The sequence below is a fragment of the Mustela erminea genome, chromosome 7, assembly GCF_009829155.1.
Source record: "Mustela erminea isolate mMusErm1 chromosome 7, mMusErm1.Pri, whole genome shotgun sequence".
Taxonomy (NCBI): Eukaryota; Metazoa; Chordata; class Mammalia; order Carnivora; family Mustelidae; genus Mustela; species Mustela erminea.
In genome coordinates this window covers 9,701,628-9,714,871 of record NC_045620.1, presented here as the reverse complement: position 1 = coordinate 9,714,871, position 13,244 = coordinate 9,701,628, and the positions used below count along the sequence as shown (strand labels likewise).

General features: G+C 52.5%; 1 protein-coding gene across 3 annotated transcripts in view; it reads right to left on the bottom strand.

Moving 5' to 3' along the window:
* The window catches only part of ATP9A (ATPase phospholipid transporting 9A (putative)), a 129,149-nt gene extending 116,386 nt beyond the window's left edge, over positions 1-12,763 (bottom strand). The window contains exon 1 of one of the 3 annotated variants that reach the window (XM_032350329.1): positions 12,651-12,763. In XM_032350329.1, coding sequence (XP_032206220.1) covers positions 12,651-12,748 — 98 coding nt within the window. In that variant the 5' untranslated portion in view covers positions 12,749-12,763. Of the gene's footprint in view, positions 1-12,132; positions 12,271-12,650 lie in introns of those variants that run through there. The other 2 variants (XM_032350328.1, XM_032350333.1) reach the window with 2 other exon arrangements.
* Positions 12,764-13,244: the final 481 nt, after the last annotated feature.

The window sequence follows — 13,244 nt, the reverse complement described above, 5'->3', positions numbered from 1 at the left end:
AAGTATCACTTGGCACAAACAGAAGGAACCATAAAAATAATTGCTAGCCTTTCAGGGTCTGGCCATGGGCCACCCAAAGTGATCTTTGGCGACGTTTCTCTACCAATCTTTCCAAATCACACAAATGAAAGAAAACAGATACGAGCTTAAGAATTGCGCACTGTTCTGGGCGAACAGGCAATGTGGTCTGTGGAGCCTCCAACTCTTGGTTTTGGCTCAGGTCTGTGGAGCCTCCAACTCTTGGTTTCGGCACAGGTCATGATCTCAGGGTCCTGGGATCAAGCCCCGCGTCAGGCTCCTCACTCAGCACGGAGTCTGCTTGAGATCCTCTCTTTCCCTCTGCCTGCCCTCTGCTTGTTCTGTCAGTCCTTTAAAATAAATAAATAAATCTTTAAAAAAAAAAAAAAAAAGCAGGGGGTGACATCTGGGCGGCTCAGTTGATTAAGCACCTGCCTTCAGTCAGGTCGATTCTAGGGTCCTGGGATCAAGTCCTGTATGGGGCTCCCCGCCAAGCAGGGAACACATTTCTCCCTCTGCTTGCTGCTCCCCCTGCGTGTGCTCACTTCTACACACTCTCTCTTTCTGACAAATAAATAAATTAAATTAAAAAAAAAAAAAAAGAATTCAGCACTGTTCCAGCTCTTTAGGTAAAAGTCATTGCTAAGAACATTGTAAGTAGTCTTTTTCTTTTTTTTTTTTTTTTTAAGATTTTATTTATTTATTTGACAGAGATCGCAAGTAGGCAGAGAAGCAGGCAGAAAGAGAGGAGGAAGCAGGCTCCCCGCTGAGCAGGGAGCCCCATGTGGGGCTCGATCCCAGGACCCCAAGATCATGCCCAGAGCCGAAGGCAGAGGCTTAACACGGAGCCACCCAGGAGCCCCACAAGTAGACTTTTTCTTTAGAAATTAAACCAAAGTCCAGTCACTGTCATAAGTGAAGCTGGAGGCACCCCACATCCATTCTCAAAAGTGGCCACAAAATACCACCAGAGTGAATTCAGGACTTTCATCGTTAGCACTTGGGAACGATGCTAAAAGAAAGTTCTATTCTGAGAACAGCCAAAAGTCCAAAGACGGATTGGTCGGTGCCTTTCGTCTTCAAGCTTGTGGCATGCGTGCCTTAGGTCAAGGTCAAACGGCCACACTCTCTCTTTGGGACCGGCGCGCAGGGCCTCCAGCCACCGGCCCTCCTCTAGGAAGGCCCTGCAGCAGGGCTCCCACATTCACCTCTACGCTTCAGCATCCCTGCCCGGGTTTATAATTCCAACCCCCTGGCGTCACTGCCTGGTTCTGGGCAGGGAGTCTGAAACAGGAAATGGTTGGCGTAAGTACAGCTGACCGGCTGGCAGAGGACGCGGAGGGCACTTTCCAGTGGGCCGTTGTCCAGGCTTGTCTCGACTATTCTCATCCAAGGGGGCAAAGAGCTGTTTACACAACTCTCCGTTCCACCACGGGAGGGGCAGGGCTGGGGGTACGGATGTCACCGATCAGCACGTCCCTCTCCTCCGTCCTGCCCCCAAGCACACCTCTGTACCCTGCAGACCTAATACCACCCTCACGGCGTCCACACACACATACACACACACCCCTACATACATCCGATCCTCATGACCTGTGGTTTCTGTATTTGCAAAGCCACCCACTACCTAAAATTTATAACCTCAAAATCACTGTTCACAGCATTGATTGTCGTGGTCACTCCCAGACACATGTGGCAAAACATCCGTACCGCCTCTCACAACTTCCCCAGATGAGGTGGGACAGCGCGACATGTCCAGTCCAGCTCCACACTGTACATGCGGGCCCTTCCCACCGTCTGTTTAGGGCCACGCTTTGTGCACTTTGGAGCTTTTTGTTAGTGACCATCACTGTTTCAAAGAGCCCCCAAGCACAGCGTTGATATGCTGTCCAGTGTCCTGAGAATAGGAAGCTTTATGAGTCGCAGCGCTGCTGGTCACAAGTCCACTGCTAATGAATCAAAAACATATATTAAATACAGAGTCCTGGCTGCCTGAGTGGCTCAGTGGATTAAGCCTCTGCCTTCAGCTCAGGTCATGATCTCAGGGTCCTGGGATCAAGTCCTGCATCGGGCTCTCTGCTTGGCAGGGAGCCTGCTTCTTCCTCCTCCTCTCTCTCTGCCTACTTGTGATCTCTGTCAAATAAATAAATAAAATCTTTAAAAAAAATAAAATAAATAGAGTCTTTAAACCAAAATATACCTTTAAAATAGGTAAAACATGACCAGAAGCTTGCAGAGAACTAACCCTGTATCTCCCCCAGGAGCAATGGCTCAGTCTTGGCCAATTCAGGGCTGGCAGGAACCTTCTGGAACATAACCACCGTGAATAACGAGAATCCACCAAACTATGTCTAATACTACCTCTGTCGTGTCAAAAGAGAAAGGGCATCTTAACGCCACAAATTAGGAAGGATGGCTTCAGACCGTTCAATGGAATAAAGGTCTGCATGAGAAGAGCTCCCTGCACTGGCATTCTTTTTCTTATGTCACATAAGCAGTGACATCCACATCACCGAGGGACCCGGGTCCTGGCGCAGTGCCGAGGACTGCCGCAAAGGCACACAGAGCCGGCCACAGCCCTGTCACTAGACGCGGTCATGTGGGCTTCTCGTGGCATCAAGCCCTCTGCGGGATATTTTCCAGCTCAAAATCGTACTCAACTAGAGCTCTCCAGAGACCGAGGAAGAAGAGGACACGATGTGGTCCAGTGCGAAAGTCCCACCCTCCAGGCGGGGAGAAGAACAATTTCCAAGGCTCGCCAGCCCTCCTAACACTCCCCTGCATGCCCGAGGGCCGGCCAGCCACGCGCCCTCCCCGTGTCCTCCTGTTGCCCAAGAGGGAGCTGAAGCACAAGAAGGGAGAAGACGGTGGTCCGGAGCAACAGAAGCAGGAAAATGGCAAAACTGGTCCGTTCATCTAAGTCTGTGTGGCCCCAGAACCCAAACTCTTTAACAAACAAATCCACAAAGCTGGCGGTCAACTGGGCTGGGGATTTAAAACCACAGCCTAGGGGCGCCTGGGTGGCTCAGTGGGTTAAAGCCTCTGCCTTCAGCTCAGGTCATGATCCCAGGGTCCTGGGATGGAGCTCCGCATCAGGCTCTCTGCTCTCTGCTCAGCAGGGAGCCTGCTTCCTCCTCTCTCTCTGCCTGCCTCTCTGCCTACTTGTGATCTCTGTCAAATAAATAAATAAAATCTTAAAAAAAAAAAAAAAAAGTACCAACATCAAAGGGGCACTGTGCAGGACGAGCAAGAAAACCTTAGTTCAGAGACAAGACACTGACGACCTCAAGGAAGCATTGCTTCTCCCATCGGCAGTCAGGGAGCGGGTCACACAACACGTCTGTTTAAATTCTGCACCTTCTGGGACGCCTGGTGACTCAGATGGTTGGACGTCTGCGCTTGGCTCAGGTCATGATCCCAGGGTCCCTGGGATGGGGTCCTTCACCGGGCTCCCTGCTCAGCGGGGTGTCTCCCTCTGCCTCTGCCTGCGGCTCCCCCTGCTTGTGCTCTCTTTCTCTGATAACTAACAAAATAAATAACATTTTAATTAATTCTGCATCCTTAAGCAAAAGGTAAGCATGAGCTCTGAGCCTTGCGATGCTTCTGCTGTACCCAGCAGGCAGGCCTCCCCGGCCCCGGCCTGCTGCAGACCCCCTGGGATGTGAAGCCAGGGCAGGAATGTGCTCCCGGACTTAGGGGATCCACCCATCCAGCACGGGTCCTCGCTTGCTGCTGTAACCGATCACCGTACGTCTGTCATCTTATGGTTCTAGAGGTCAGGAGTCCACAGCAGGTCTCACCCGCCTCCAATCAAGATGTCAGCAGGGCCAGGTTCCCTTCTGGAGGCTGTTTGTTTCCTTGAAGTTTCCCGTTTCCAGATGCCCCCCTCACCTCCCCCTACCCTGCCCCCTGCACGCGCTCCCTTCTCCATCTCCAAGCCAGCAGCCCCTGTCTTCCAGGTCTTCCAGAGTCTCTCGGGCTCACTCTCCTCAATTTCAAGGGCACGTATGATGACACTGGCCCACCTGGCTAATCCAGGACAGTCTCCCCATCTCACAACCATGCACTTAATCGCACTGGCAAAGTCCCTTTTGCCATGGAAGTTCATACACTCCCAGGTCCGGGGGCCGTCATTCTGCCCACCCCGCCCCTGCATGCTGTATCCCTGGCGGCAATCCAGATTCCGTATTCTTTTATTCTTTTCCCTTAAATGCTTGAGTACTTGCATGAATGGCCTATAAGGTTTTTCACATAAATCATCCACCCAAAAGAACTCCTCACTAGAATATGCAGCTTTTATTATTTTTAAAGATTTATTCATTAGGGGCACCTGGGTGGCTCAGTGGGTTAAAGCCTCTGCTTTCGGCTCAGGTCATGGTCTCAGGGTCCTGGGATCGAGCCCCGCATCAGGCTCTCTGCTCAGCAGGGAGCCTGCTTCCTCCTCTCTCTCTCTCTCTCTCTGCCTGCCTCTCTGCTTACTTGTGATCTCTGTCTGTCAAATAAATAAATAAAATCTTTTAAAAAAAAAAAAAAAAGATTTATTCATTAAAGGGGCACCTGGGTGGCTCCGTGGGTTAAAGCCTCTGTCTTCAGTTCAGGCCATGATCCCAGGGTCCTGGGATTGAGCCCCACATTGGGCTCTCTGCTCAGCGGGGAACCTGCTTCCTCCTCTCTCTCTCTCTGTCTGCCTCTCTGCCTACTTGTGATCTCTGTCTGTCAAATAAATAAATAAAATCTTTAAAAAAAAAAAAGATTTATTCATTAGAGAGAGAATGAGAGAGAGAAAGTACGCACACAGAAGCAGGGGGAGAGGCAGAGGGATAGGGAGAAGCAGACACCCACTGAGCGGGGAGCCCGTCGTGGGGCTCGATCCCAGGACATGGAAATGATGACCTGAGCCAAAGGCAGACGCTTAACCATCTGAGCCACTCAGGCGCCCCAAGAGTCTTGTATTTAAAGATGAAAACTCACCTCACAAGCTGAGACACCACCTCAGCTTCTGTCCCTCGGTGGAGTTAAAGAGACACAGGCAGAGGAAACCCAGGATGTCTTCTCTCTGCCTGAGGCTCCCTTCTGGTACTCACACCCCCAAGTTTCCCACCCCCACGCTCAAATCATGTGGTTAAGACTTGGTGCATCCACCAGCGAAGACTGTAGGCCACAGAGTCACGTCAGAAGACGGAGTGAGCAGCATTCCAAGAACGCCCAACGGACTTCTGCCTGGATTATCAAGGTTACCCTCCCCCATCCCCAGGAGACCATAAACTGGAGACCAGCTTCAGGCATTCCTTCTCTCAAAAAGGACTTACTGGGGACGCGTGGGTGGCTCAGTGGGTTAAGCTGCTGCCTTCGGCTCAGGTCATGATCCTAGGTCCTGGGATCAAGCCCCGCGTCGGACTCCTTGCTTGGCGGGGAGCCCGCTTCTCTCTCTGCCTCTGCCTGCCACTCTGCCTGCTTGTGAGCTCTCTCTCTCTCTCTCTGACAAATAAATAAATAAAATCTTTAAAAAAAAAAAAAAAAGAAGAAGAAGGACTTACTGGGCACCTACTCTGTGCTAGGCTCTGTGTGATGGTGATTAAACTGTCACCAACCGGGGCCCCACTGTTCCCAGCCGAATGATCACACGAACCCATGTCACACTCCAACTGTGCAAGACAGAAAAGAAGCAGAGAGGCTCTGAGTAGGATCTGATCGCTCATCAGGAACATCAGCGAAGGCGCCCCTGACGATGGGAGACCCCAGTATGGCTTCATTGACTAGGTGAAGAGGGGAGAGAACATTCCAGGCAGAGAACAGCATGTGCAAAGGTCCTGTGTCCAAAGGGACCTCAGGAGGAGATAGTGAACACAGTGTGGTTACAACAGGGGAAAGGGGCCAGGCTACAGTATACAGTGTGTGAAGGTGATGAGGAAAGGAAGCAGCGGCCACAGCAGAACTTTCAGTGATGGTGGAAATGCACGTACTTTCATCATCCCACACCCAGCCACCGCCCACACGCACGTTCCGGGGACTGAAAGGTGGCTAGTGCTGCTAAGGTGCTAAATTTTTACCTGTATGTAATTCTAATTATTCTAATTCTGAATGTAAATAGCCACATGAGGCTCATGACCACCATGGTGGGCGGCACGGAGCTCAAGAAATGGAAAGCTACAAGAGGGCTTCGAGCAAAACGTTTTCATGATCAGAGCATCTGGCCACCTCTGCTCTGGCTGCAGGGTGGACCCCTCACTGGCCAGCGGACATCTTGGATGCAGGGAGGTAAGTGATGACGGTGACGGTGGCCTTGAGGGACCGGTGTGCAGACTGCCATGTGCCAGGCAGTTTGGAGTGGGGGAGGGAGGGGGAACGTGGGAGGCGTTGGTAAAGGATGAGCCAGGGAAGATGAGGGCAAAGGCGGCATCTGGGATGATGCCTGGGTTTCCAGACTGTGCCACTGAGGAGACGGCACCGGCTCTGGGAGCTTGGGAAGACCAGGCTTATGGTGGGGGCCAGACCGTGAGTTTGCTTTCGAGCAGGCTGAGGGCAGGAGCCAGGAGGCGGACAGACGACTTGGTTCTCTGGTAGGGTGGCCACTGAGGCCATAGGTATGGTGAGCTCCACCCAGACTTCTAAAGGGAAGGAGGTCCAGGACCAAATTAATGGTAAAAGAGGCGGCAGAACCATCCCGTCATGGAGGACACAGAAACACTGACACACTGCCTCTCTAAAACTCAGGGTAGACAGGAGAAATGAAAGCCTTTGTCCACAAAGAGACTTGAATGTTCTTTATGGTATTAGTTATAATATGCAAAAACCAGAAATAATCCAAATGCCCATCTTAGTTTAAAAAAAAGTAATATACCCATATATAATATACCCTATTATATATTATAGGTTATATACCCTATATAATATATATTATAGAGTATATTATATACCCTATTAAGCAATAAAAAGGCACTTTGAAACCACTGTGCTGAAAGAAACCAGACACAAAGATGACATATTACATGATTTCATTTACATGAAATTTCCAAAAAATGCAAACCTATGGAAATAGAAACATCAGTGGGACCAAGTACAAATGCGCATGAGGACGGAAGTGTTTGAAAACCAGACTGTGATGATAGCGCACCAACTCTGTAACTTTACTTTTATTATTTTTACCTTTATTTTTAAGTAATCTCTACACCTAACGTGGGGCTTGAACTCACAACACAGAGAATTGAATTGTGAGGCACCTGGGTGGGTCAGTCAGTTAAGTTAATCATGAGCTCTGCCTTGATCTCAGGGTCCTGGGATCGAGGGTCCTGGGATCCAGCCCCGCTTCCGGGCTCTCTGCTCAGTAGGGAGTCTGCCTCTCTCTCTCTCTCTCTCTCTCTCCCTCCCTCCTTGTTCATGCTTGCACTCGCTCTAATAAATAAAATCTTTTAAAGTAAAAAAAAAATCAACGAACTGTACATTTACTACATAAGTATTTTGTTATGTAAATTATGCCTCAATAAAATTGTTTAAAAAAATTTAGTAGGGGGCGCCTGGGTGGCTCAGTGGGTTAAAGCCTCTGCCTTCAGCTCAGGTCATGATCCCAGGGTCCTGGGATGGAGCCCCGCATTAGGCTTTCTGCTCACCAGGGAGTCGGCTTCCTCCTCTCTCTCTGCCTGCGTCTCTGCCTACTTGTGATCTCTGTCAAATAAATAAACAAAATCTTAAAAAAAAAAAAAAAAAAGGTTTAGTAGAATATGAACCTAATCACTCTTCCTAAACCCAATTCATTGTCTGGAACTTCCTAGTCCAAATACATCAAAAATCAAAGCATCCTCATCCAATATGGCCACGAAGTCTTAGTTTGGCCGAGCCCAAGCTCCTTGCCCTACAATATCGCACCAGCACCTCCACATACCTGGCTGGAGTAGCTGAAAGAAGATAATCATTTTCCCAGCTTTGATCAGAACAGAGTCATGAGATCCATGGTATTTTTAATGTCCCACTATCGAAGGCCCCTTTCTCTCAAGGCAGGCTTCCGGAATGCCCCCAGTAGCAAACCTCCTGCAGAGGCCTGTTTATCCCCATTCGCCCCAGCAAATACTAAGATGTACTGAGTGCTTACTGTTCTAAACCGTACACGGATTAAGTGTCTAAAACGACCCTCTGAGGTAGCCAGAATTCTTGTTCGTCCCACTTTACAGATGGAAAAACTGAGACCCAGAGAGGTGAAATAATTTTCCCAAAGTCAAACAGCTAGTCAGAGATGGAGCCAGGACTTGAACCAACCTCCTCAACTCTGGAACCCACACTCCTCGCAACCAATGTCTGGTCCTTCACCAAGAAGGGAACTCCATTCAAGGAGCCACAAAGCTCGTGAAGTCAGAGAATGGTTTCCAGAAACGCTGTGCACAAGCCATGTTTCCTACCTGAGCCATTGGGAAAAGTGTCCCAGCATCAGGATGTGGAAACATAATCGAGAGAGAGAAAGAACATCGGAGCCACAGGATTCCTTCAGCGAATAAACTACATGTCCTGGTAACATACACTGAGTGACCCAGCGTTAATTACCCTCTGTCTCCTGGGACTCACAGCACCTACGTTTTTGGTTTAACCATAAAACCCCCAACCATCCTACAGCTTAGAGCCATTTAGACGAAATGAGTCGACGGGGTTCAAATCCACCCCCTATACTGGCTATCTCTGTGACCTCACACAAATGATTTAACATGACTGAATCTTAACTTTCCTTGTCTATAAATGAGGAAACTAGCTCCCAAAACCCATACAGTCATTACAAGGATTAAAACAAGGCTACTGGGGCGCCCGGGTGGCTCAGTTAGTTACCCGTCTGCCCTCGGCTCAGGTCATGATCTCGGTGTCCTGGGATGGAGCCCCCATAGGGCTCCCTGCTCAGCGGGGAGCCTAGGTCTCCCTCCCCCGCTCCCTCTGCCCTTCCCCACACCGCATGTGCTTGCTTGTACGAGCACACAAGGGCGAGAGAGAGAGAAAGCATGTGTGCCCTCTCATTCTCTCTCTCAAATAAATAAAATCTTCTTTAAAAAAAGGCTACTTATCTTAAGTACTCAAGAGAGCCTGACCAACCACAAACAGAAAGTCCCTGATTCACGACAATCCGAATTCGGATTTTTCGACTTTACTATAGTGCAAAATCTATATGCATTTGATATCAAATTTTGAATTGTAATCATTTCCCGGTGATGCGATCCTCTGTTGTGATGCTGGGCAGCAATGAGCCCCTGCTAGCAACAGGGGTAAGAACTGAGGCACTGACAACCAACTAATTCCCATACAACCATTCTGTCACTTTCAATACAATATTCAATACATTATGTGAAATATGCAGCACTTTGTTATCAAACAGGCTTTATGTGACATGATTTCCGCAACGGTAGGCTAACTTAAGTGTTCTGAGCATGCTTAAGGAGGGGCAGGCTAAACTATGATGTTCCTTAAGTTAAGTGTAGTAAATGCACTTTCAACTTCAGATATTTTCAACTTACAACAGGTTTATCGGGATGTAACCCCATCCAAAGTCCAGAAACATCTTGCGCATCGCATAGGGCTCCTTGCTCAGCTGGGAGCCTGCTTCTCCCTCTGCCTGCCATTCCCCCTGCCTGTGCCTCTCTCCCTAATAAATAGACAAAATCCTTAAAAGAAAAAAAGTCCAGGAACATCTGTATTAGTTTCTTCTTCCTTTAACTCCCCCCTCATTATATTTCAGGGAGCTTCGCACCCTCTGCTTCCAAAGTGTTTCCAAACACCCAGATTCCCTCCTTGATGTGGCTACTGCTAAAAATGCAAATTAAATATGAAAAAATATACACATATGCCTGGCTCTCCTGATAGAGCATCTGAATCTCAATCAGAGTCACTGTTTAGGAAATAAATTAGTTCCAAAGTGGCAAATTCTAAAAGGGAGTGTGTTCCTCCACTCCAACACCAAACAAATTTTGTTAACTATCTGCACCACTCCCTCTGACCCCCATATTAACAGTACATCTCTATCCTGGTAATCATCACTTTTAAATAATTACCTGCATTTCTCTCTCATGCACTGAATCAGGGGTTCTCAACTACCACGGCACAGAAAAATCATACCGGGGGCTTTAAAAAATAAAAGATACCCAGGTCCCACCCCAGATTATTTCAAAGGTTTAACACTGGGGCAGAGATGGTAGTTGTTAAGGTCCCCAGGTGATTTCAATGCACAGCCAGCGTCAGGAGGCCTGTGCGAGTTCGAAAGGGCTTGGGGGTTTTTTTGTGTTTTGGTTTTTTGGGTGTGTGTGTGTGTGTGTGTTAAAGATTTCATTTATTTATTTGAGAGAGAGACAGAAAGAGCGGTGAGGAGGAGCGGGTGAGGGAAGGAGACAGGGAGGGAGGGAGGGGGGGAGAGAGAGAGAGAGAGAGAGAAAAGCAAACTCCCCGGAGAGCAGGAAGCCCCACGCGGGGCTCAATCCCTGGTCCTGGAGATCATGACCCCAGCCAATGACAGACGCCCAACCCGCTGGGCCACCCAGGCGCCGTCGACAAGGCTTATTTAATTAATCTTTGCATTCCCGTCCCCCTGGCACCGCCCCTGCACCAAGTAGGCAGCTCATAATTGTTTTTAAACGCGAATTGTAACGAGAGGACTTGAGTCCACTGATAACACAAATCCACTGAAGTATTTGCCGAGGGTGTATCTCACACGCGGACACTATCCAGGCACAGAGCTCAAGTTAATCATCATTGTTTAGCCTTGAGTAGTCAGGATTAAAAGATGCAGGGACAGTGAAAGCAGGGATGGAGGGCTGTCTTCGGGCGGAGCGACCCTGAGCGCAGTCTCCATTTCGCAGCATCTTCCCCGCAGTCCTTCACCTCACTGAGCTCCTTTCTCCTCTGTTCGACATCAACAGGGGCCAGCGCAAAACTCAAGGAAGACGGGGACAAAGACCCCACAAAATGGCAGCTAGCGTCACTCTTTTTTTTTTTTTTTTAAATTCCACGGACACCTGATGGAAGCAAGCAACCCTAAGGGCGCACCCTCCCCGCCTCCTGCACCAAGCAACTGACGCCGCAGTCAGCGGCCGCCACAAGGAAATGGCCAGAGAGCGCAGGATGTTAAGGGAAAGGGCGGGTCCAAGGCCGCAGCCCCGCCCAGCTCCCGGCCTCAGCCGTCAGGGGACGTCAACCTCACCTGGGCAGCCTGGGAAAAAGCACATTTCCAGGTTCCACCCCCACCCCCCCAAGAACTCTGACTGGCGGGCCTGGCCAAGGCCAGGGAATGTGCATTTATTTTAACCATCTCCCCCCGCCCCCCCCCATCAATCCTTACCCCCAGGTAAGTCCGTCGCAGGTAGAAGTCCCTCACAATCTCAACAGGTCACTGCCATCCTCCGAACGGAAGGACGGCAGGGCGCAAAATGCCTACCCGTCCTCTCTCTAGGAGAAGGAAACACGCCTAGGCGGCCCTGGGGTCGGCCAATGCGGGGAACGCACAGCAGGTGGTAACCCCCACCTCTGCCAGGAGGGCTCCTTCCCTCAAATAGTGGGGAGCGGGAGGTCCTCCGGTGAACCAGGAGGAGCCCCGCCCAGCCTCCTGCGGCTGCGGGTTTCAGATCCACCCAGGCCGGGAAGGCAAGGCGGCGTGCGGAGGCTGGGACCCGGAGGCGCTGATGGGGGACCCCGCGGCGGGTCTGCGGAGGAGGCCGGGCCTCGCCCCACCAGTAAGCTCAGCATATCCCGGCTCCCGAGGGCCGTTCCCAGGCGCGGAGCAAGGTTTGATGTGGACCAGATCGTAATCACAACGACAAGAAGTAATCAGGAAACAATAAAGGGGTGAAAAGGCACGGCTGGTCTTAATTCCGCGAGCGGTACACAGCGCCGGGGCGGGTCCGGCTTCTCGGGGTTTCTAAAGGAAGGTGGGCAGGAGTGCAAGGCAGACGCGCGCTCGGGCCCAGAAGGGACCGGATCGCCCACGGGGCCCCGGCCCGAGCTGCAGCGGGGATGACCCGCCCGCCTCCCCGGCCAGCCGCCGGCTCATGGCGCCGGGTGCGGCGCGGCCAACCTGTCAGGCCCGGCCAGGCCGCCCCGGCGCCCAACCCCGGCCCGCGCGGACAAAGGCGGCCGCCGTCCCCGGGCCCCGCTCACCCGGCGCGGGGCCTGCTGTCCATCCGCTTCTTCTGGCGCACCGGCTGCAGCGGGATGTTGTCCGTCATGTCGCCCGCGCCGCCCGCCTTGGCCGCCGCGCCCCCAGCGCCGCCTGGGCCGCCGCCCGGTCCGGCCTCCGCGCCGCCGCCCGCCGGCGCCGCGCCGCCCCGGGGGAGGAGGCGGCGGCAGCGGGCGGGCCGGGCCCGCAGCGAGGGGGCGAGCTCGCGAGCGCCGGGCCACGCGCGGAGCCGCCCGCGCGGCCCGACCGACGGACACGGGCGCACCATGGGCCCGAGCTCCGCGCTGCGCCCGCTCGCCCCGCGCCGCGCCTGCCACGGGGGGCGGCCGGCTGTGTCCGCGCCGCCGCCGCCGCAGTGTCCCCGCCCCCCGCCCGCGCCGCGCGCCCCCCACGCGCGCCCACCCGGCCACGCGCCCCCCGCCCACGCCTCGCCGTGCGCGCGCGCGCTCGCCGGCCGCCCCCCCAACCCCGTCCGCCGCTCTCCTGCAGATGCACACACCGGTCGCACTCCCCGGGCCTACCGGGGGCATTTCCTCTCGTGGTCACGCTGGCACCAACATGCACTGCCACGCTCCAGCCCTGCCGACACGCACTCATTCTCACCCGCTTGGTTCCCTGTGGTCGTCCCCTTTCACAACCACATGCGCACCCTGCCACCTCACCCCCCGACATCCAAGATCACACGCGCGCACACACACGCACACACGCCATCACCTCACCCCGACATCCACGATCACACACCTGTACACCCTACCACACTCACCCCGCATTGGTCCCCCTCCTGTCCCCATCCTGAATCTTAGGCCTCATACTTGGGTGGTCCAGGATCACAATCGCACACCCTACCTCACTCCACTTTCAGTCCCCCTCACACACCCTCACTCTCCAGCCTGGATCCCTGGGATTCGCAATCACACACATGCACACACTCATTGTCACACTCCCTCCCTCAGCTGCCTCTGGGGCTTACACCTGCCCTCCCAGGCCCTCACACACATTCAAGCATGCTGAGACTCTCACACACACGCACACCTGACCCCTCCACCCAGACCCACATCCGCACCTGGGTGTTCACACACTCCCACACCGTCTG